At 28.9% G+C, this 26,738-nt stretch overlaps 1 protein-coding gene across 6 annotated transcripts in view; it reads left to right on the top strand.

The window, feature by feature from the left end:
• LOC107443979 (cyclic AMP response element-binding protein A) overlaps positions 1–26,738 on the top strand; it is a 207,091-nt gene that overhangs the window by 120,471 nt on the left and 59,882 nt on the right. For 2 of the 6 annotated variants that reach the window (XM_043040055.3, XM_043040056.3), the window contains exon 1: positions 19,500–19,831. The exons of 3 other annotated variants lie outside the window; for them this stretch is intronic. In XM_043040055.3, the coding sequence (XP_042895989.2) occupies positions 19,685–19,831 (147 nt within the window). In that variant the 5' untranslated portion in view covers positions 19,500–19,684. Of the gene's footprint in view, positions 1–5,274; positions 5,413–19,499; positions 19,832–26,738 lie in introns of those variants that run through there. One more of the 6 variants, XM_043040058.3, reaches the window with a different exon arrangement.

Genomic DNA, 26,738 nt, shown 5'->3' on the forward strand with positions numbered 1-26,738 from the left:
TATATGCATGTATATATATATATATATATATATATATATATGCATGTATATATATATATATATATATATGCATGTATATATATATATATATATATATATATATATATATATATATATATATATATATATATATATATATATATATATATATATATATATAAATTTAAATTATCCAGTATAATATCATTACCTTGCGCATTCCATTTTTGGGTCATTCCAAGATAACTAACAAATCAAACGTGCAAGTACTTCAGTAAGAACGCGACATGAAAGATCACTCTATTTACTCTTCTAACTCTATTTACGCTTCTGTTTTCATATTTTCTAATCTGGCAATCTTATTAGAAAAATACTTAAAATTATTCTTGAAAGACTCCGGTACGTGTAAGTTCATTTGAATTCGCTACTTGCTTTATAGATTTTCATTTTGTGTTTTGTTCCGTTTTTTCTTTGCCTTTTATTTTCTGTTCTTTGCTTGAAATGTTTTATTTCTTATATATATTTTTACTTAATGTGTTTTATTTTATTTTCAATTTTTTGAGTACTCCTTAAGCTATTGTATTCATATGTTTTGCTCTGGCTAGATTGATACAAATTAGAAAGCACTCTTTTTTTCGGATATACGCGTGCGATCTGATGAAGAGATTATATCTTTTTATTATTTAACTTCTGCCCCTTCCTAATATATATATATATATATATATATATATATATATATATATATATATATATATATATATGTAATAAGATAATACAAAAAGATCAAAGCAATAAAAAGTGTTGTACCTTATCAGCAGCCAACAACACCGCATACCTTTGAACTAAGATGTGGTGGGTAGGCTTTAGGCCATGTTGCAATTGGCAGGATCCTACATTATCAATAACGCAAAAATTTTAAATATAAAATGAAGGCCATAGTCGAAACTCGGTCTACGTACACATGAGCAGCCATATTATTGGATTGAAGATCGTGCGTCAGAAATGGTGGCATTTGCGGACGATGTAAATCTCAAGACTTAAACTATAAATTAGGCCAAAAGGTGATAGATGAAATTATTGTAAAATTACTGCAAATAAATAAGTTTAGCTTTGAAATTTTCAAAGTAAAGTGGGTTTTTTTTTTTAAATTCAATTGAATCTGATAACTTCAGAAATACCTCTGAGCACTTTGACGCTGATGCAACTAAAAAGTTTTGTAGACTTAGTGCGTCAAATTTGAAGTCTTAGCGTTTATCGTATACAAAGATAGAGGGTTCGTTGCCCAGTACTTAATGTAAATCTAAAATGTTTATTGCAATATTATCACCACTAATTTTAACAAGATTCTATCCAGAACAATTTGGATTAATTGAATGATGTAAATTTTGAAATTCAGGAAAGTTAACGCAAAAAAATGTCATCAATATATCTGCAGCATAAAAGATTGTAATTTATCTCTAAATTTATTATTACTCTGCGATTTATTTTTAAAAGAGAACTTTTTATATGATAACCCGGTGATAGAGTCAAAAATAAATGTAAAAAACCTCACCAGAATCTTCTGCAATAAAACTTATCTAAGATATGAGCCTTCTGTATGAAATATTAAATAGGGTAAATTCACTTTCCAACATCTCTTTTCTTTATCTTACCTTTATCCCCCTTCACCTCTATCTGCGTATATACCAGCTAAGTGATGATTACGAGAAAGTTGAACTTGACAGAACCAATAAGTTGGTTTTTTTTTTTCTTCTTTTCTTTTTGTCCCTAAGTAACATTGCTTGATTTTTTTAAAGATAAATTAACCCTTTAGTTACAAAAATAAAAGACATTCAATGTTAAAAAAACAACAAAAAAAACTTTCTTTTAGTGCAGAGTTTCTTAACCGAGGGACCGTTAAAATAGTTCAGTATTTTATCGCGGACCGTTAATGGTTGTAATATCAACTATTGCACAGTGGGCCAGCGTCCAAGGTTTCGTGGTCAAAATTAGTATTTCGATAAAATTTGTTTCAAAATTGGGGGGGGGGTCCTTATTGAGGGGTTTTTATGTGCAGGTAAATTGAATTCATAGTGGAAATTTTTAAATACACTAAAAATACCGAAAAAAATGAAATGGTGACTCAAATATGGCGAGCGAAAAAAAAAATATAGTTCGTTTCAATAATTAAATATAGCAATGAAAATATAACAATTTTCTTAATTTTACATTAAAATGAAAAGCAAATTATATTTCTGAAGTAATGTTACAAAATAGCGCGAAAACATGAAGAAAAAAAACATAATTTTTGCTTTTCGGTATATTTATTTCACCTTTACAATACGGACAAAATGGAGCAGGTTTTTTCAAAAGGAGAAACATCAAAGAAGACAACAAAAAAAGTTTAGCTAATTACCTCGTGTAACTTTTTGGAACTAAGTTTCGAAAGCCATTCAAACATTGTAAAATGTCAAATGATAAGATATAAACTGTACATTTGTCAAGAGCATTAACTAATCCAACAAACTGAAAATTTTACTATAATTTCAGACTAATTACTGTGATAAAAATGTAACAGCAAAGTGAAATTCCTATGTATATTTCTGAAATAAAAATTTAAAAGTTACATCTAAAAAAAAAATTTTTAAGCATATTTTTCATTACATTGTGTACTCTCGTCGCTCCAAAAAGTAAATTATAATGCTTGGAATGAGTATGAATACTTAATTTGGGCTATTTTAAAACTACCTACACATATTTTAGTTGAAAATTAAATTTTTGACTTTTGGCCAAAGATCATGGTCTTCTGGCCCACAGTGTATTGGAGAAATATTTACGCATAAAAATTTTCAACACATGATCAGTTTGTTTCTAATTATTCACATACTCTCCGCAATGATAATTATCTTGAGCCTAAACCAATTTAAATATAAATAAAATTAATTTAAATTCTAATATAAATGTTGAAACGAGACTGGTGATTGAGAAACAATGTTTTATCGGTTAAATCATTTTTTGGAGGTTTTCTGTTTGTTAACAGTACGCGGTACTCAATACTAGTTTTTAATGAAAATTTAGAATGCTAAGGTATAACATTACAGCTCAGTCATCATTTTATTTTTTGATACTATTTTAAATCGAGCCATTTATTTTGCTCACTGAAAGAGAAACTATGGTTGTGTAAATGCAAAGTTCTTTTTTTTTTTTTTTTTTTTTTTTCATTTTAAACTATGGATTATAGTTCCTGCGTAAATAGTACCTAAAAATATAATAGGGAAACAAAATATTTTTCATATAAAAGAAATTGAAAAAAGGAAATTATCTTTAGATGTACGCTTAATACTTTTATTATTTTCACATCGTAGCTATTAATTTTCGAAACTAGGCGAGTTGAGAGAATGATTCGCATGATGGATTTTAATGAGAAAGCGAACCACAAAGTATTTTTTTTTTCTGAATAAAGTTTTTATATTGTTTTCTAGAAATGAGCACTAGTTGCTTACTTGCCTTCTCAGGCACTTCCATGTGATCACGTGTTTTACACATTTTTTGTTACTCAACAGTTAAATACAAAAAGTTATCTTTAAAATATTTAAATTATATTGTGAATCCCCCTTATTTTTTCAAAAATCAAGAAATTCTCTTTTTAAATGGCTAGTTAAGATCATTATTTCTTTTCTAACAAATCATTATAACTGTTAAAAAAAAATTATTTTCTTTTTATCGCTCTGCAAAAAATTCCGAGAGACGATTTTTATTTTTTTATAACAACATGCATTAAGTTTGTTTCTGTTTAACACTATCGCTTATGATTCGATTCCCAAAATAAAAGTCAAGCTTGTATATAACTCGAATATTTTTAGAGTTTAATTATGATATTTATTTAAAGCATAGTTTCTCCACGTTTTTTGGTTCATTGCTCACTTAGCAAGAGAAAACTTTTTCTCGGCCGGGATAGGCTGAATTAGTAGGGCGTGGCTCCAATGTCATGAGGTCATGAGTTAGATTCCCGCACGACGAGGACTTTCCGTGTGGTAAATGGTGTCTGGTGCATGTCAAATCAGTCGGGTCGCAAAGTCCTCCCTATTCCCATAACAAATCATGATACTGAATTCTGAAATTTCTGAAAGTATGAAATATCAAAAATTAAGTTTATTTATATTTTTTGATAGAAATATTAACAATCTACTGAATCATTTGCAACGGGAAGTTAACTCAACGTATTAACGCAATATGTTTGCTTCGTGTGTTGAAAGAAACGGAGGAAATATTGCAGTGTCAACGCAGGGACTCAAACCCCAGTCCTGTCTGTCATGAGAATGACATGTTAGCTCTTTCGGCTATATCTGTATATACCCATCTGCAAGGGACTAAATGGTTTCATTAGGTGACTCTAGTTGGTGCGGTTAAACCTTGGTTATTTAACCGTATTAGGTGAAAGCAGTTTTTAAACGTTTTTTCTCTCAGTAAACAATTTGAATACCATCTTATTTACAGTTATTTGGTTGTTTTGTTTGAATATAGTAAAATAACCATTTTTCCTAGAAATTTCTAACATTGTATAGACCCTAGTTGTATCGTATTATCGATTACGAGGCACTATCACAACTTAAATGAGAACTAAGTTACTTTCAACACTTTATTAAGCATTCAGCAAATTTGCATACCATTGAGATTCAAGATACCAATATTATGGTTGGACTTAAGAAAAGATGTTTTGATAGGGTAGACCGATTTTTCTTTTCTTTTTCTTCTACTGAAGAGTAAAAATATTGGATTATTAGTGCAGATCGGATAAAGCAAACATAAATAGTAATAGGATTCAGTACGATGGATTGCATTAAAAAAAAAAAAAAAGTTTCCTTGTTTTCAAATTCCAGATAACTTTGATTTTAAATCCATGTCAAGAAGTTCCTAAAAAATAAATTCCTAAGAAAAGATTACATAATTGAAAATTCGTTCTAAAAAATCTTCCACTACTACTCTCTCTGTCTGAGAGAGAAAAGAATTTGATTGTTGATCTGAATTTGGTGTCATTTAAAACCCCATCACGATTTTTGAAACAAGTAGAAGATCAACTCTTTTCAGTGGATCTTCAATTTATCTCAAAAATTCCAGTTTTGAGAACACTAATTCACATTTTAATCCAATTTCTTTCACGTAGTTTAGTGCTCATGTAATCCTAATTCTAAACACGTCGTTTAAAAGCGAATCACTTATTCATTCCTCTACTTATCTCACTATTTAAATCCATTATCATTTTATCTGGCTGAAAAACAGTTTCCAAAGAGACAAACTCTTTGCAGTAATCATGCTCACGTTCCATAACGAACATCAAAGAAGGTTTCAACCATTCACTGATGGCATTCTTTCTTTAAAAAGAATTTACGACCCTCTTGTCCTAAACGTGTCCTATCTTCTTTACAGAGGAACAATGACGTCTAGGTGTATAGAGTGAGTTTGCCCAGAATGCTTTAGATAAAATATATATATATTTTTTTTACCTGTCTGTGTTTGTCATTTTTAAAATTTATATTTGTGTCATAAATTATGGATCGGTTGGAAGAATTTTGTGATTATTATTATCCTGATTATGTTCGAAAAATCACAGTACTGAGCATGTAAAGTAGATACTTTCCAACATTTGTGTATGTTGACTGAAAAGTTTTTACGCCTTCTCTTAGCTAAATGCTAAGAAATAGACAGTTCCTGAATCCTGATTTACCGGAGAACTTGTCTTAATGATAATAAGCCTTAAAATCATAGAAATAGTCTTAATAAAACCACATCTTAATAGTATTTAAATCTTGTCCAAATCTTAACAGTAATTTTTAAATCTAACTTTTTTTCCTGAAAATTAAATTATAGCGTCATTAGCGATACATATATTTTTCAAAACTGACATTATCACCTTAGATGCATATATGGACTTGAATTGTTTGAATGTAGAATGATGATATGGCCCCATAAGTGTGAAAATCATAAAATGAATTACCTTAATTGAATGACATTATCACCTTAGATGCATATATGGACTTGGATTGTTTGAATGTAGAATGATGATATGGGCCCATAAGTGTGAAAATCATAAAATGAATTACCTTAACTGAATGACATTATCACCTTAGATGCATATATGGACTTGAATTGTTTGAATGTAGAATGATGATATGGGTCCATAAGTGTGAAAATCATAAAATGAATTACCTTAATTGAATGACATTATCACCTTAGATGCATATATGGACTTGAATTGTTTGAATGTAGAATGATGATATGGGCCCATAAGTGTGAAAATCATAAAATGAATTAGTAGCTAACGCAAATAGAAGATGCCACATTAATGGTGAGTTATAACTGTAGAAATAATTTATGGAATTTTAAAATTTGTGCGCATTACGATAATGAAATTCTGTCCGATCGCAGAGCTCCTCAACCAAGCCCCTAGTATAGCTGGTTACTAATTTCGTCATTTCGCGAGTTGATATTCCACTCCGAAAACAATTTTAGTTTAAAAAGATAAATAAATAAAATGAAATAAATAAATGTTATAATGTAATCAGTTTTAACTCCACAACATTTATTTAGTAGCTCTTTTATATGACAGAAACATCGAAGAACATAAGTAATGAACATTACTTAATACTGAAAATTTTCATTCCTTGAAAGATGTATAAAATAAGCTAACTCTTTTATAACTATGGAAATCATGTTTCAATGCAAAATAAATTGAAATGTGTCAAAATTTTATAGAAATACGAACAATCTCTAATGTATTTTTTTTTTTCATGATAAATTTTACATTCTTTTAAAAAAGGAAGAAAAAACTGACAAAGCAACGCTGAAAAAACAGATGAGAAAGAAATAGTGTTATTTTCGCCAATCAGTTCAACTGTTTTACAATCTTATATTGTCCCCAAACTTGTTTTTAAGTATCAATTTTTCAAGCTCACCTGCAGAGTTGTGAAACGTATTTTAGGTTAAAACATAAAATAGATTCTTTCTTTACGATCAAAAGCCTACTAGATCCTTTTTCTTTATATCTTAGAAAAATATTTATCCTACAGGACGATCTGCTGATTAGAGAGTTGACCTTCAAAGATATTTCAAAATAATTCCGGCTAGCGTCAAAATAAATCGAAGCTATGTTCAAAAATCTTCTTAAGATGGATCTTTTAACCTCGAATTCTCTAAATTACCTGTGTATACGGTAAGTGACAGAGCTATCGAGATTTTCTTATCGTTAATTATAGAAGATAAGATTGAACGGAACTATCCGGAAGTCGCTGAACTAGATAGAGTAATTGAGTTATCTAACCTCTGACAACTCAACGTCTAGTGGATATGTTTTGTTGAAAAATAGTCATATTTTGAACTTAATGTTCATTATTTATATCTATGATCCATTTATATCTTCCAGTAATATATATAATAGAATAGCTTATCTGTTGCACAAAATGAGTGAAGGAAGTTTTTTCTATTTACTTCAATGTGCAGAAAAATAAGTTGGAATCCTTGTTTGCTTTTTTTTATATCAAAATATTTAATTTCTTCATTCCTAAATATTCTAAGTCGAGAAATTATTTAAATATGAAAGTTTTATGCCAGATATTTTGTTCCATAATTATATAGTTAATATACTAAGTAAGTGTGTTATTATTATCAGCCAAAAGTATTTTGTTGCTTTTTTGTTATTTAGTCTAACAAAATATACCTTAAACATTTTTATTTAGCAATAAACCTATTACTTCTCAGATATACATCCTGGAGTATAATTTTTATTATATTTGTAACGCAATATATTTTACTTAAAACTATTATATTTGTAAGTTTGTGACAGCCTTAAAAGTTTTAACGTAATTGCAGTTTTTTAATTATTATACCTTAATAAATTCATTTAAATTAATATTTTTAAAAATATTACAATGGATTTTCCAATATTTTTTTTCTTTTTAGAGAAAATTGTTGTGATAACAACCACACTGGTGTCTAAAAGTTTAACATATTTTTACACACATGTCAAGTTTCTGCAGTATTTTCGTTGTAAAACGTCACTTGCTGTAGCCAAATATGCTAAACCATTTGTTATTTATAAATATAGAAACTCATAATAGTGTAACATGAGACAAGTGCAAAATCCAATTGTTATTCGCACTTGACCCAATAATTTATAAATTTCTTTCCCCTTGAAGATATTGTTAACCTTCATGTTATTAAATACAAAATTTAAACGTGGATTAACTAATTTAACTTCAGTTGTAGCATTTGTAAAAAAGGAAAAATTTCCTAAAACGAAAGTGAAAAATAAAGCATTGTCGGAGTTTAATTAAAAAATTTTCTTTTTCCATTATCTCTCTACTTGGTAAGATCTATAAATATTAAGTGCTATTAGTTTGTTTTCCTTTAACAGTTTTCAAGCAAGAATAATTTAAAATTCCGAAAAACAGCCTTAAAAAGAACCATTTATCCAGGCGTGTTGGGCGTTGTAGTATTTCATAAATGGTGACTAATTTTAAAGTTGCTTCGGTCAAACCAACTACTTGTTATTCTAAGTTCAAGTGTCGTATTCACAAACTATCTAGTAGCAATTATACCTCTAATTCTATATCATGATCTGTATTTTAGCTGTATTTTTACTAGGTATTATCCCTCCTAGAAGCAGTGGGATAAAATTAAAACTGTCTTATTTATTTTCAGCTGCGAATGTTCTTACTTTTCAACTTATATCATTTTTTACCAATTTTGTTCATTTAAATACTACTATTTAGCTTTTACAGATTAACTACTTTTCTTCAATAAAATTTTTATCCGAAATTTATCTTTCCAAAAAGAGTTAAATAAAGACATTTTATGAATTTCTGCACGCAAACGTAGTATGTGCGGTATTTCAGTAAATTTAATAAATTTCATATAGTTTGATTTTATATTTGAAACTCGTATGATCTTTCATCAAATTATAGTGTTCAAGATATCACCAATATTTTTAAATTCCTTCACACAGTAACCCTTAAAAGCCTTGGATTTATATTACTTTCAGAATAGACTTATTCCACTTTCAAAAATAACAGTACAAATGATTCACCATCTGTATATAACATAATTTGATCAAAGCATAGCTATAGAATTTTTCTTTCTTGAAGATATTTTAACAGCCAATGTTTGATACCGAAATACATGGAAATATTTTAACTGCGTCCTAAATATTATGTTTGAGTACCATTTTTTTTGTATGTTTTTGATAAAAAATGAAAAATTCTGAAAAATAATAAAATGAATGAGAGCTAACATTACTGCTTGAATCAAAGACTTTTTAATTTTACATAAGTATCCCAGATTCATTATCTAAGACTACTTCCTTATGAATTGACCGACAATAAAATATTGTGTGTTGGAAGTAATTGCTAATTAACCTTGTATGGTAAAAGTTCAACAAGTTCCAGCTTCCTTGATTTAAAAACTAAGTATGAAAAAATAAAAACATGTAAAAAATAAAAGATATAACCAAATAGCACATCTTTTGTTTCAACGGAACTGAATCACATCTAATTATCTAACTATATTTCCATAGAAGTTCAGCAACAATCTTAACACCATCTCATTTTATCTTATCAAAATTTTCCTACAAGTTGCTAAAAAAAAGCAAGACAAATGTTAATAAAAACATGAAAGCCGTGCCTATTATCGGCCCCCATTAAAGCCGTAGGCTCCCATGCGGTAAATTTTGAGCTTCCGCGAGTTCAATGTCTTTCCTACATCGAGCCTTAAAGCCGCATTTCTTTTCAAATTTTTTTTTTTTTCATTGCTCACTGGCTAATTTTTTCTTCTGTAAGTTTCTCCTGTTGCAAATAATGCCTTACCTGATAAAACAATTGAATATTCAGTGTCTTTTATTGCGACGATTTCGATTTTTAAGACTACTTTCTGACGAACAGTTATGCAAGATTCATATGAAGCCAAATCGTGACGTGAATTTGAAATAACAGTATTGTGTCATAGGTTTACAATGATAGCCTTGGCGTTTAACATGATAAATATAAAAATAATTTAGAGGAATTCTCTTTTTAGGGATTTAAACGTATAATGGATATAAATTAACTTGGAGTTGGAAAAACCCAACCAGAGAAATTTAAGAAGGAGAAGAAAAAAAAGAGTCACTCATAGAAAACTCTTTTCAATACAACTTTCATATAATGGAAATTTTTTTTTTCGAATAAACATGCACAAATCTTTGTCTTTTGTCGTCGAGAGTTAGAATAATAGCCTAATAACTCAAATTGAAATGTAAACAAAAAACTGACATACTTTAACGTAAAACAGATCTTCTAAATTTTTAACCAGGACAAACACAGTCTTCTACAAACTTCCGAGAATCAAGACCTAGTTAGCACATGGGTAATTTAGAGGGTTTTCCCTTCCCTCCTTTTTCGACTTTATAAATTAAGGAGAACTCCTCCAGACACCCGTCTCGTGTCGTGGCGGGTACTATGGTTACGGGGAAAGGTCACTTCGAATAGGGGTGTGGGGTGAATAGTTTTTTCTTAATCTTAGCGTAGGTCGTCGAGAGTAAACCAATCGACTCCTTCCCTCCTCCATCTCACCCCCATTAGAAATGTGCTCTCGCTTGTTACCATAGCAGCAGACAACCCCCGACTTTCAGTTTGGAGGAGTTCTCCTCAAAGTCGCACTATAGGTAGGTATTTTATTTACGTTGTACAGGAGCTGCACAATGGGCTATTGGCGACGGTCTGGGAAACGTCTCTGAGGATGATCCGAAGACGTGCCATCGCAATTTTGATCCTCTGCAGATGGCTCCTCTGCTTTGGTAGCCCGACGAACTGCACGAGAAGTCGTGCATTTTACGGTAGAACAGTTTAACGAGAACCGATACCGCGCACCCTCGGTCTCTACGCTGATCATAGTGGTCACCCACCCGCTTACTGATCGCAGTCTGTGATGCTTGACTTCGATGTTCTACTGTGAACCGTGTCTTTACTATCAGTCCACTGCGGGACTTATAGATTAAAGAAAAGTGCTCATTTGTCACAGTTTTAAGACTATATGCATTGTTTAAAAAAAATCTACTTAAAATATTAGTTTAAAAGCTAATTGAAATTATTTAGTAAAAATCTAACAAAACTTTGAAATTTTTTAACTTTAAAAATTGATCAATAATTATTTAAACTCTACTTTAGTATTTTAAATAGTATTCAAATTTGAGTTTAAATCTCTGAATATACATTTTTATATTAATTGAACTTTGAATTTTGTTCTGAATGGTAAATGTGATGTCAGTGATGGGAGTTTTATGGGGCAGATAAAATGTGAGTTTTATCTGTTTCATAAAACTCACATTTAAAAAACATTTCAAAATTAGTCTGTTTTAATCGTAAAATGTAAATACTCTTTTTTGATGAAATTTTTTAGCGAAAATGTGAATGCTTTCAAAATTCTATAAATAGATCAAAAAGTTTCAACATTATAATACACTTAAAGCTTAACCAATACTTATTAATGCTAATTATCTTTAATAAATAATTATTAAAATTAATTATTAATTAATTACTAATTGATTATTATTTTGATTTAAATAAAATTTAAAATAACATATTGGGCATTAAATTGACTCACTAATTTGTATTGACTTTTCTACTAATAACAACAACAAAAAATAGCTTCGGGCATCAAAAAACACGATATCAATTATAAGTAAAAAAAATCATGTGATAACTATTACTTATATTTTGATCATTCCTTTTTTTTCTTTCTTTTTTTTTTTTTTTTTTTTTTGATTAGACATGTTATGTTTTTCTATTATCATCATGTAAGTGATACGTGTTTATTTAAATACGTCTTTTGTACGCTTATTGTAAAAATGGAGAAATCTGTGTTGTTTTTTTTCTCTCAGACTAAAATCTTTTTAACTATAATCTTTTTAACCTATCTTGTAACTTATTTATTTTTTATTTTCAGTTATTCTTTTCAACCTTACACCATATCACACGGAAATTGTTTGGAGAGAACACTGATATATTAAATAAATTTAATTAAATCGTAATAAGAGAGAAAGAAAAAAAAACGTTTCAAAAATGCAATAGCTTTAGAGAAGCGATTTGATAGGGAATACTTTACTCAGGAAAATAATATTGAAATTCGCTTAATTAAATGAAATTTAAACTCCTTAACCGTAATTAAATAAAGCTTTGCAGTCTCGGCTTTAAATTTTGTTGTTCATAAAATGATCCCCCGGTAACATCACCCAGTTTAATTCGATTTTTTATTCTATTCAGAAATCTAAAAAAACAATATTTATGAAAAGTAAAATAGTTAAAAAAAATTTTAATAATATCAAATTTCTCTCAAACAGAGCTTTCGCTTCCTAATTAACTGAAAGCGATAAATAGAAGTTAAAAGAAAGGACGATAAAATCGAATACCAGTTTAAACCCTGAGAGCATTTTCGAATTAATAAGTTTCGCGTAATAAATTTTAAATAAACTATTTTTGTCCTTTTTTTTATATATATTTTTTATTTTTTATTGATCGCTATTCGGTCTTTTAGACAGCTAAAATAAATAGAAATTAAGAAAAAATAAAAATATGTAATAAATAGAAATATGAAATAAATGGAATTATAAAATAAATAGAAATATAAAATAAATAGAAATTCGAAAAATTATCGCTAGTATTGCCAGTTTCTACTTCTTCTTCCTATTATTATTATTAATCGTAATGCAGCGTCTTAGAGAAGTATAAAAAAAAAACAATTGGAATTAATAAAAGTATGAAATAAATAAAAATATAAAATAAATAGAAGTTAGGAAAAACTAACTCACTAACAGTAAAATAAATTATAACCTTGATGGAAATCTAATGACTAACGAAAAACAAGATTGCGAAAAGTTAAATACTTAAAATCTGTGTTAGTAAAAAAGCTACTCACTTAATCAATAAAAATTAAATAATACATTAAGATTGTTCTCCTAACAAGTATTACTTCATCTTTAATCGCTACATAGTATCTACAAAACAATAAGCAACACACGATGCTAAAAATAACTACAAGTAATCAAAAAATAACAACTAGAAAATCTAAAAAGAAGTAGAATCCGAACGAGAGGAGTTGATCGTTTGGAATGGCCTTGGGATGCTCTTTCGGAATTGTTTATTCTCGTTCCTGCCCTTGACATTGAAGATTCTCTCTTCTTATTCAGTGCGTTCAACTCGTTTTTGCTACTTCCCACGAATACCTGCTACTTATACATATTCTTTTTCTCTCTCGACCTACCAATTGTTACAGCATAGGTAAATTTAACCTAAAAAAAGAATATACACCGGTATTTAACCGATTGTTTGCAATTTTTTCTGCTCGTTCTGTGCCGTTATGAAAGTAGAATTAAAAGGCCTAATACTATGTAGAAATAAACACGCTAATAAAAAATAAAGAAATACATTTGAACTATTTATATTGAATACAGATTTAAAATAGTAATGAATAGTTAAAATATATATACGCATAAAATACCTTTTATTACAGTCTTAGGAAAATCAGCTCTACTTTGAACTATAATATTGGACAATTTAAAAATAATCTGGGGCAATTTTTCTGCAAAATTAATAATCTGTTAAATTGAACTACGTTTCTGTTGAACAATAATAACGTGTCACCGAGTTTAAGAAACGCAATAATAGGGTTTAACCTTACATATTCAGAGGACGCTGTACCAGGGGAGAAACTTTCATGGCAAGCTCTTTTTTTTTATCTCTGCAGGTATTTTAAATTTTTAGAAAAAAATGAGTTCAGATAATTATAGAATAAACCAGGACATTTTGAATGCTAAATGCAAACAAATTATTGCAGGATTGCTCCTCCAAGCGTAATCCCGTGAAATCCTGCCATAATTTAAATTTATTTATTTATTTATTTTTTTGTAATGTTTTGAAAAAAACATTCTTAACTTTGGAAATTTCATGGCTTAATCTAGGTATACCTGAACTCAATTTTTCTATAATTTAAATTTTAGACTACTTTTGGAGAGAATTTGTCACGAAGATAAAGCGTCCTCTTAATACGTTAGCATATTATTGTACTTAGACTTGATGATACAATTATGAGTTGGTTTTTGAGCTGATCATTAATTTTATCTTCCCTGAACGTTTTTTTTCTTTATTTTTAATTATTTCTACAATAATTTCATCGAATAAATATTACAATTATTTAAAATTCATATATTTCTTATTTATAGAAAGAAATTTACTTTCAAACTCTTTTATAAATCAGGCGTTTCAAAATTCTATTTTGATATCATGAATTTTTATACTTCTGTAATGTACAGTGCTCCATAAAAATAGCTGACCACCCTCAATAACTTTTGATCTAACTATCGGATTTTCACGTTCTAGGACTCAAACTTAGTGTTTCGAGGGGGTAATCTCAAATATGTTAGTTAATTATTACAGGCGATATTTTAAGTTATGAAATCAGACACAAAAACATACTTTCTCTGAATTAACATACCTTTCTTTTCGATGAATTCGGATTTCAGACACCCAAACTATAGGGATAGCCGCAATTTGGTCCCCATAGTTGATAGATGGTCCCCATAGTTTGGTCAGGAGAGCGATCCAAGGTTTGGACCCCATAATGTTAAGTTTACTTTTTGCGTATTTCACCATATCTGAGAACTTTTGAAGCGAATTGAAAACTTTTGCACAAAATTATAAAATTCATTTATCCAAAAATAAATCCATGCAAAAGATAATTTTTAGTAAATATTTATTAGTTTTCATTATTTTATTTAATAATAGTCGAAAAAATTTCGAATTGCAGGGTGTAAAATTTTTTAAATTATTTTAAAGTATATATTTTTGTGAATTTGAGTGAAATCGGTTAAATATTTCCTGAGGAATCGAAATTTAAAAAAGTCGTGTATTTAAAATTCAATTTTTCAGATACTCTTCGACCAATTTTGCTCAAATTCTGCATTTTGCTATGTAAAATGACGTATTTTAAAATGAGGTAAAAAATTGTACACCTTAAAATTAAAAAATTTTTCGATTATTTCTGAATTAAAAAAATAAAAAATAATATAGATTTATTAAAATTTGTAAAATATTCAATTTGATTTAAAAGTTCTCGAGATAAGGCAAAAAAATAACGCAAAAAGTAAAATTAACTTTATGAGGTCCAAACTTCGGTCCATATTTCCCAGATTGCGGGAAATGATAGAGGTCAGAAATCCAAATCCGTCGAAAAAAGGGTATGTTTATTCAGAGAAAGTACATTTTTGCGTCAGATTTCACAACTTAAAATATCGGCTTCACTAATTAATTAGCATATTTGAGGTCACCACATTGAACCATTAAGTTTGAGTCCTAGAACGTGAAGATCCGATCGTTAGATCAAAAGTTATTCATGATGATAATTTTTTTTTTTTTGGCGCTCAGTACAATTTCCTTTTTTCTCCTTTTTTTTAAAAAAAAAAACAGCCCCCTTCTTAAACTTACATACTAATTGTTATTATTTTATTAAGCTAAACAGCTTAGTACTTCTTAACAGGGAAAGAAAAACAAGTTTAAACATGCTATTTCACACAAAATAGCTTATTATATGCTATAAAGGTAATCGAATCTATATCTATATTAGCAAACGAAAACAAAAAATATGTAATTTATCCTATCTGAGTATTGGTGCTATCATTTTACTTTGCCATTTTAAGCGCACGTTGTTAAATGGCTCTTTTCAATTTTGTTTTATTTTTTTACTTTTTCCTATACAATAAGCAGGAGACTGAAAATTGACGATATTCATTTTATTGCAATTTTAGTACAAGATCTAATTTCTCACCCACTTAAGCTAATTCACTTTAAATTTTGAAAAAAAAATTAAACATAAATAAAAAAATCTGATTTCCAATCGAACTTACCTCTTTATGTTTTCCTCGATAGGGAAATCTAAGGCAGTGAAATTATTTCTGTACTCTTTTAATTTGTTCCCTGATTCAATTTTGAAAATACTTTTTATCAAGTATTTAAAAAATTTAGTAAAAATAAGGAAAAAATTAAAGCGTTTTGAAGTTGCAGAGGGAAATCGTAGTGTAAAACAATTTAGAATGCAAAAATTCGTTTTAGTTATGCATTACTGTACTCAGATTTAATTTAATTTTATATCCGTCACCGAACAGGCGACCCAATTTCGAGTTTACGACTACCAATGTTAAACTCTGTGGCCTTAAAGTTAAAATAAGTAGTTAAACTTCGTAACCCAATCCAGAAGACAAGGGAACTCCTGGATAAAGTATTGGGAAAAATGGAGACATTTACCTTCGTTGAGGTCTTTTTTGATGGAACTAATCCGCATACACGAAGAGGAAAACCTCGAAAGCCTTCCATGGTTAGCCTAACGGTAAGGGGACTCTAACTCATGATCCATCCTCCACTGAGGATATTTTAAGTCAGCTCTGTGGTCGGTGCGAGCCAAGTGTGGAATTCGACCATCTATCGCTGGGAGTCGAACCCGGGTCACCTCATTGGGAGGCGAGTGCTCTATCCCCTGAGTCACCACGGCGCTGTGCACATATATTAACATTTCTTTATAATCGTGCTCTCAATTACTGAAGAAACTCAGAGCTGATAAGTTCAGTTATAATATAAAGTAAGATAGAACAGTTTCATTCGAAAAAAAAATTGCACAGAATTTAAATGTTTATTATCGAAAACGTCTGGTCAATATATTATTAAGTCTGTATATAGACCAATTTCTATGCTTAAATTAATATATCGATTTATTTTATTTCTTCTTTTTACGGCAACACTTTTATAAACAAAACTGGTAGCATTTTCAGTTGAAATACCTCTTTTCTAACTTTTTTTTGTACTTAATTTTTAGTCAAACACGTATAGTTGTATTTAAATGAACGAATATCACAGATATTTTTATTAAAATTTACACATTTCCTATAACATTCTACATTAATTATAGATCTCAATTCTATTATGAATTTTAAAGTTACGAAATTTATTTCAATATATTACCATGGTAAAATTTAGAAGATATTAAATTATTTTTTGCGAAAATATAAAACTGTTTTAAAAGAATTATGAAAATTCTGAATTTTATCGAAAACACGACGATTATTTAAAGTAGCTGTAAAATATACTGCAAAAGATTTTTTTTTTCAGAAAAAAATGACACCAGTCAAATATTTTCTTTTTATTATCCAGCACTTTATGCTACTCTTGTGTACACGAAAATTCCATTTATTACCCTGGGGAGTCCCCCTTCCTGCGAGAAATAGAATTTATTAACTGGCGATTTAAAATCGTCTGCTGCTTAAATTCAGAGGAAATGTGTTAAAGTGATGAATATTAAGCTCGTAAATTGCTCTTGGTAATTTGGATCCATAACATCGTCTGCAACAGCAAGCAGCATTATCTATTTTATTCATCTCTGAGACTGAAGCACGCCGGATTTGAGAAAGGGTGAAAGATTCAAAATATTTAGGCCACTAAAATCATTATTTGTGTGTTCTAAAATAACTCGTCTAAAGCATTCGCCATTGTTCTATAATCATAGATGGGTATTTCTTGTTTAGCATTCTTCTTTATCACCAGTTTAAAGGAACTTCCTCTAGTTTTATTCAATAGAAAGATGGTATATTTCTTTCTTTTTTTTAATTTTTTTTTTTACTTTTTTTTTTTTATTATTACTTTAAACTCAACATTGTTGCATGTATTGCAAAAATTTAAACAGCAATATCATGATCAGGCAATTTAAAATCTATCAGACTTTCAGGGAAATATAATTTTTTTAGATAACAATTTAAAATGAATTATTTAAATGCGTTTTTCAAAATTATTATTTAATGCTAACTTTATTCAATTTAATTTATTAGATGAGTGATTCATAAGTAAATTGTAGAAATTAATGTTGATCAATCACTTGAAACTTAAGAATTTTGGTTTATAAAAAAAATGTTGCTATATATTGCGAAATAACTTTTTTCGTGGTATAGAAATGATCATAATATATATAGAGTCATGCAAACGAAAGTTGAACATGATTCCCTAACCAAAGATATATTTAACTTGCTATAAAAATTTTATAATAAAATATTTTATAACCAGAATTCATTATTAAATTCAATTTCAACAGATTTTATATTCAAAACAACTCAATGATAAACAGAAATTGTTATTACTTTATTAAAAACTTCATTCACTTCAAAAATATACAACAGTCATTATGTTTCAAGAGTTCAATAATAGGCGCCCATTTTCAAGACTTGGCAGACGTGCAAAGAAGACGTGTGAGATTGTTATTAGTTTTCTTTTTTTTCTTTTCGTTTTGCTATTGATAGACATTATGCTGTTCATAAAACTGTGTATAAAACTTACCCTGCTAGTAAATAATTCAGTCAGATTTACAAATCAATCGCATTTAAAATTTATATTTCAATCCATTTTAACCTATGAAAGTCTGCGTAATGCAAAGCAATAAATGCCAAATTAACTGACCAATTTAATTCAACATAAATAAAAAAAATGTGCGTTGTGCTTTCTTACACATTTCTTATGCGCTAAATATTTTACCGTTAGCTTATAAAACGTAATTAATAATATTGCCAAACATATTTTAATCTAAGAGAATTTAAAATTATAATATTCATTCGTTAAGATGTCATTTTAAACATATTCTTGGTTTGAATGTTAATTAATAGAAATGCTGGCGGTACTATAGTAATAAGCGGCAATTTATCTGAAGTAGACATTTTTGTATCAAACTGTTAATTAGTATTAGTTCCAGATAAATACTTTTCAAGTCTCCGAAATTTCGACCCGATAACAGAACAACATACATAAATGTCTTCTTGAAAATCATGGGTTTCTCACAACAAACGCTTTCTTGAACAATTTTAATTTGTGGTTTATCATTCTTCCCACACCCTTTAATTGTTCCATACGAGAACTTTTGGCATTTTTAATTTAATTATTTTTTCTTGCTAATATCCAATTCTCGATAAATAATACTTTTTAAACAGTTTTCAAGTCTACCTCAATTAAAAGCTGTTTAATTACCAATAAAATATTGATGTAGGAATAAACAATATTTGTAGGGGGAAATAATAAATTAATCATATAACTATTGAAATAGAAATCGGCAATTTTTTCCAATAAATATCAAGATTAATTATTTAAAAAAAGTATTGAAATTGGAAAAAGAGAATTTTTCCGGCGATATAACTTGATGATTCCAGCTTAAAATCTGCATCCATAAATAAAGTAACAGCATATTTTTCTCACCATAATTTTCAAAAAACATACCCAATACCTAGATTAACAAAACATAAACAACCGAAACCTCGCTACTACACTTTATAACAAATCGTATTCGCTTGCTACCAAAGAAAAAAAAAAAAAAAGAAAAGAAAAGAAAGAACGAAACATTTCCCGGTGACGTTTCTGCAAATCCTACTCTTTGCCCAATGAAAATTCATGAAATATAATCGTCAGAGTGACGTCACGCAGATACGAAGCAATCGGGCCGCCTATTTTTCCTAAGTTGTCAGAGACTTTGAAACCGGGGACCGAAGTGTTTTCTGAATCCCTACGAATGCAGGTGGTTCATTGAAATCGTGCTGTCATTTCTTATATTTGTTGTTGTTGTTAAGCCGGCCGGAATTTTGTGGTGCACCGTTTGTTTGTAGGATACTGTTTATGTTAGGTTCTTCATGGTACGTTCTTTTAGTAAAAGAAATCGACGCGGTGAACTGGTATGTGTTTATCCCGACGTTGATTTAATTAAAAGTTGTGATCCTAACGATATAATGTTTTCTTCTGATGATACTATGGATCCTGATGTCATGGAGGAATGTCAGGTAAATAAATCTTTTCCATAAATTTGTGTATTGACTAAATCATATGGGTAGTTTATGCTTGCTATAATTGTGTCACGTGTCAAACAGTTTTAGACGTTCTGTGGCATTACATTATGTTAAAAAACATTGTAAAACATTATATCGGTTTTATTTTTGTGTTCAAGTTAGTGGAATTAAAATACTTAAATTCAAAAAATGCTTACTTTATTTTTATGTAAAGAGAAATACTTCTTAGTACAGTTACGAACTTAACATATTTCTTATTTATATTTTAATCTGCATATCCACACTATTGGAAGAAAAATCTGCTTTTGTTGTACATTTTTAAATATTTCAGATATTCAAAATCCTACTTGCCCACAAAGTACAAGTAACATAAAATTAACTTTATTTCTTTATTATAAAAAAAAAATCTTTGTTGAATAATCTGCCATGAACATTCTTGAATTTTCAAATATTTGAAATCTTACGTGCCCTGAGCATAAGTAGCATAAAATTTTCTTGGTTTTAATAAGAAAAATCTGCTTTTGACTTTCATTCTTAAATTTTTAATTATTTCAAGCAAAAAGTAATCCCACAGCATCCAATTATCAACTAAGAGAGTTATTGAGGTAAAGGCTCCGCCATTTCGGCATGAAAGATCATTGTTCTCAGCATTTTGAACTTTCCAGGAAAACTGGCATCCGTCGATTTGAAGTTTAAAAGTATAATAATAAGCAAATTGTAAGTAGCCCAATATATCAGTTACGAGCTGTGTTAGGGGGTAGAGCGTTCACCTCTTAATAAAGTGTAGGTTCGAGCCCCAAAGATGGCTGGTTGATACGAATTTTGCTCCCGGCTCTCACCGACCATGGTACTGACGTAAAATATCCTCAGAGTGGTAGACGGATCCTGAGTTAGAATCCCTTTACCGTCTGGCTAACCGAGGGAAGTTTTCGTGGTTTTCCTGTCTATGAAATGCAAATGCTGGTTAGTTGCTTCGAAAAGTCCTCCACGAAGGCTAGTTTGTTTCAATGCTTGATGCAGGAGTTCCCTTTTCTTCTGGGTTGGGTTCAAAATTACAAGGCTATGGAGTTAAATATTAATAGTCTAAAACTCCGAATTGCGGCTGCTATTTAACACCGGTTATATATCAGTTATAAATATTTGTGCCTTAATTCTAAAACCTATATCTAAAAGTAATTAAACTATTAGCCAAATGTGACTCAATTTTGGGAAATTTCAAGCTGCACAAAGCATACTTAATCATGTAGAATGAAGTAGCTAATTGAAGGAGAAAATATTTGCTTTTTATTTTATTTGAGAAACTTGAACATTTTAATTTTGGATAAGGATTGGACAGAAGTGTCTACAGAAGCATAATTATTTAAATGTTAAATATATACATTAAAAAAATAATTGTTTGCCAAGTAATAATTGTAGTAGAAATTAAATACTAATCAATACCCTAATAAAGGTGATATTGATTTTAGTTCAAATCCAGCATCGAGTAGAAATTTCAGTTTTGCGTATTTCAGTGATTTTAATAATTATTTGTATGAAATCGCCGCAAATAGCCTTCTTGAAATTTGAATTGAATCGGATCATTTACTTTAGAGATTTATCAAAAAAATATAAGTCAGCGTTTGGTAATTCTAAATTGTAAAAATATTAAAACAATGCTTTGCTTAGTCCATCCTTTTTACATATTGTAAAATTTTTGTTTATTTTACGTTTTTCCCAAATAGCTAGCACGCTTTTAATTTTGTTAAAGATGTCGGTTCCCAAGTTTGACGATTTCTCCCACTTAGCATCTTTGCTTGTTTGTTTATTCCGGAATTTGACAAAAAAAAAATTACTAAAACTTCCAACTTCTTACTTTGATTTAATTAACCTCTTCAAATTGACATTATTTTCAATAAATATATTAAATAAGACTAATAGTTACCGACCTACCCCTGAAGGAGTTTGCGGATAAGAGTTTCACCCGTTGTCACGTGAACAAAACTACAGAAAAGTAAAATCAAAACTAAAAAGATTGATACACATAGGAAAAATCCCAAAATCGAAAAGACAATAAAAATAAAACGGAATAAAAATTAAAAGTGCTTAAAACATCTAAGTGAATAAAATTAACCAACAATAAAAGTTTTAAAAATACAGGTAAAAACTTAGTAAGGTCAGGTAAAACATCAAATGGTAAAAAAATGAAAAATCACATTAAATAGAAATAAGACTAAAATAAGATTACTAACATATTAAATAAAGGTGAAATTGGTAAGTTCTATTAAATGATGTTAACTCAAGAAGAAAAACAATTTCAAAACAGTGTAATTACAAAAACTATTTTCGTAAATTTGTATTTACTTAAAGTAACTTCACATTTACTCAATTATTTTAGAATATTTTGTTTTTAAATATACGAGCAAAAGATGTAGCAAAATTTAAATGAGAATATTTGAATCAGAAATAATGAAGAAAAAACTAGATATTCGTTTTCAGTAATTACACGTTTCACGCTCACACGTTTTTCTTCGATTCTTAAAAGAGAATCGAAGAAAATGTTAGATAAAAAAAAAAGGTTAGGCCTTTTAGGTTTTCTATTCATTTAAACGACTGGATATATTTTCCTTGTTGTGTTTTCTTTTTAACTATGCCTGAAAGAAAATCTTAAGGGAATGTTTTTCTTACCTGGCAATTTTTTAGATTTCCTAATATTGATACTTTAGTCAAGACATTTTATTTTAGTTCAACTAATTTGCAGAGCTAACAAATTATACAATTATTTCATTAAATATTGAAAAAGATATAAGGTAAAAAATAATAGTAATTTTTCTATTTCCTTTTTTCTAATATTATAAAAGTATTGGGATAAACAGGAATTTCAAATGAAAAGTTTTTAATAAAATTGCCCGCATAACTCGATGACTTACGGAAAAAACTGTAGAAATAAAGTGAAGCACATAATTATTTTGAATGAAGTCAGATTATTTATCAGTTATATTTTGTGCCCTTGGAAAGTGTCTTTTAGTTATGAATACGCTTCATTATTCGCACAAGAACAATAAATATATTACTTGCAAATCATGCATCTATTTTATAATTTAAAATTTTAATTCAACCTCGTTTTACGAAACTAATCTAAATAAAATTGGTATCTAACCATTCATTCGAGCATGAGCTAATTTTTCAATGTAAGATTGAAATTTAAAACCAAATAAGTTTCTTCCAATATTCATTCACTTTTTAAAAAATTTCATAGTAACAAATCAAAGAATTTTATTTTTTTTGAAGAAAATTATACCTTAATTTTAAAAAAAGAATTTTAAATTATGGAATTTTTTTTTGCGTGACTATATTGAATTATAAAAATAGTCGATGGCTGTTTTTTCTTTTTATCAAAATTGCTTGTAATTTGTCTTGTACGATTTGGTTTACAAAACGATCATGCTTTGGTTTATAACATGAACAGCGAAGGCAGTTATCATTCTCAAACGCGACTTTAATTTTTTTTAATTGAAATGTTCATTATTATGCTATGATTTTTCCAATTGATACATACTAAAAGTACTCTTGAACTTTACGAATGGATTGTGAAATACTTGTGTAATTACTTGCTTGTGATTTTCACAAATATATTTATAGCCTGAAGATTATGAAATGCAATTTTAATATAGTTGTTGCTGGTTGACCAGGCAAGTTTTGTACTACGCTTTTTACAGTCTTAGATATTTTGTATAAACATTAATTCCCTCGTCTAAAAACATTTTTTTTGCCAAAGATTAAGCGAAATGTTAACATATAGACTCAATTTTAAGAAATGATATACTGAGAACTGAGCTTGTGGAATGCCAAATGTAATAACTTTTAAAAAAAATCAAATACTTTTTTATTCAGTATATTTTCTAAACTATTATAAGTAAAAAACGCGCTACCGTTTATTTGCAATTTTAATTTGTTATTTCTCTTATTGTTATCATTATGAAGTTGTCAAAGAAACCACTTAACCTTTTTTCATCTTTGATTAAAGGGGGATTTTATTTCTTAAACTTGAGGATGGTTCTGACATTTAAAAAAAAAAAAAAAAAAATTCAAAATGAAAAGTCAATTGGGCAAAACTTTATTTTCCAAATCAGTTCGTAAGATTTTTATAAAAATTTTAGTTATTTTTATGAGCTCTAATCATATCAAATAATTGAAATATTTTCTAAATTAGTTTGTCAAATTTTTTAAATAAGTGAAACTTGTAAAAACCTACTATGAAGATCTTGATCATCGAAAATTTCGATATTGGTGAAGAAAAACCTCTTCTCATAACATGGAAACTTGCAATATCTTTTCTTTTTTGTTTTCTACTGATAAGATTTAAAAAACCGGGTTCTAGAACAGAGAAGAAAAAAAAAGAACTCCATCCTTCTTGTTGAGAAACGTGTATTACGTAACAAAATTACCGTAACTTACTCACTTTGACAGTTGTTTGATTTTATCTGATATTACATTTACAATAATTATATTACTTCTGTATTTTAAAAGCATATCCTTTACAATGTATTAATTTCCTTTTTTTATATACATGAAAAGTCTGTATTTGCGGATCTACAAGAGGAATCAGTTCGTAAATTGTGCAAAGCGATGTTTCTAAAGAAAAAAAAAAAAACTGAGTTATATGATGAATCACCAAGTCACACTACATTGATACTCCTCCCCAAATTCTAAATCTTTTATTTTTTTTCAAACATTTTAAAAATAGTTTTCTGTATATGATGTATTGCTTGCAATATGATATTTCCTTCTTACCTTAGAAAAGCTATGCTTTAAGGATGAGATTTAGGCTAAAAAAAATAAAAAAATTTTTTAAAAGTTTCATAGCTCTCCATCATCTTCGGATGATTGACCTTTCTTAGGTAAACACTAGTCCTTCGACCCCGAGGTACTCTATTGATCTTTTCTGTTTTTCGATTGTCTTAGTTTTGCTATGATTTCGTTACTTTGATTACGTTATATCATTTAGTTTCATGTCAAACAGCCGATTTCGAATTTGGTACCAAAGCCTTTAAACTCTACTCAGATGTCTTAGTTGAGTATGATTTCGTTACGTTGAATACGTTATATCATTTTATTAAGTGCCATTAAACTCAACACAAGTGTACGAAGGTTTAATATGCTTTTACAATAGACATATGTGTAAAATATGCTGTTTCGTACGTTAATCTGCGTGCACTTTAATCGATAAATTTTCTTTTTTTTTTTTATTGAATCTTGCAATTTTAAGCTTTCCGTTGCATGGATGTGTTAAATTATTACGAACTACGTTGATCAACTGACGTTTGTTGTAATATCGGGAGCAAGTTTTTTACTAAGATAAATAAAATAATTTTTTTAAGCAAACTGACGCCATCTTTCCAAAATGTTCTCTGAAATATGCTTTCCGTATTTTTTTTCTTTCTAAGTCGGTAACAGTTGACCACATTAAATTCCAAACGGACATAACATAAAAAAATGCGAAAAATGTCGGAAATTTAAGTATACATTGAACTGTTTACTTAAATAAAGACTCCTAAGTTAGAAATGAATATTTGAGAACATTTTTTTATTAAATACAGGGTAAACGAAACATGTTGTAATACAAAATTTCTTATTCAATGTGTTAAATGCAATGTTATTAGTTCAGGTGTATACCCTTTTATTAAACACAGATAACATGTTAACCCTTTCTCTGCTGCATGCATGTGCTGTACATGTTTAGGAAACGTTTTCTGTTTTTATACCTGTTAATCCGATTAAATCAAATTGATCACATTTCAGACAACTATTATGGAACAACAAAGAAAAGTATGTTGAACAATTAGTATTAGATATGGGAATACCATACTCGATTCCCATAGTTATTTTCGTTTACATCTCAAAGAAATCTGCCTCCAATTATTAGAAACGAACATCTGACCCAGTTTGTCTCGGTAGAACTGAAAAGAAGATAATATTCATTCAATTAAAACAAATCTGTGTTGAAACTTTAATTTTATCACCTCGAATATTAACAAGAGAGCTGTATCACGTATATCTTAATTTCTGTTAGATGAAATAGGTTATTTGAATACTTAGGGCTATAATGACGATAAATTTAGCATTTTCCCGTTTCGTACTGACATTTTTCTAAAAATCAACTGTCTTCATGCTATTCGATATTAGATCTTAATGGTCGTTAAGAAAAAAAATGAATATAATATGGGGCATCTTTTCTTTCTTTTCATTTTATTTTGATAACCAGGATAAATGACTCTAAACACGTGAAAGCCCTAAAGGATTACAGAAATACTTGAACACTCTTTTAGATCGCCTTAATACACTTGACCTTAGTATACAAGCAAGTTCGCTGCATTAAACTTGAATATGTTTCCTTTACATTTTCCCACAGTTCTCCCGAAATTTTTTTTCCTCCATCGCACCCCGCGGGTGAACAAAAAGCAAAATATCTATACACATTTAAAACCGCCTCCATGTTATTCGCTGAACGAATTAGGTTTTTATTTATTTTTCGAAGCTAGACTGTATAAAATAATCATCTTCTTTTCTCATTCAAAAGGGGAATATATATATATATATATAATAAAAAAGGTTGAAAGATTAAATACTCGTATATGTGTATGACCTGGTGGAAGTTATGAATCGCGTACCTCCGGTTGTGAGGAAGCACGAACTTGAACGCGTTGGAATTCAGTTGGCCGGCGGCGTTTTACTTGAAAGTTCAGTGTATAGTGGTGTAGGTTTGGGATTCACCTGAGGCCGCTTGGCCAGCTTTTGACGTTTACATGGGAAAGTTACTTTGTCAGTTAAATGACAAACAAAAATTCTTTTAGCGGCATTCCGCTTCAATTTAAAAAAAAATATTATCTTTTCCCTCTTTACTTGCAATCCAAGTTCGACATCC

Source organism: Parasteatoda tepidariorum, chromosome 11 (assembly GCF_982258835.1).
Source record: "Parasteatoda tepidariorum strain Cologne lab strain chromosome 11, Ptep-v5.0, whole genome shotgun sequence".
Taxonomy (NCBI): Eukaryota; Metazoa; Arthropoda; class Arachnida; order Araneae; family Theridiidae; genus Parasteatoda; species Parasteatoda tepidariorum.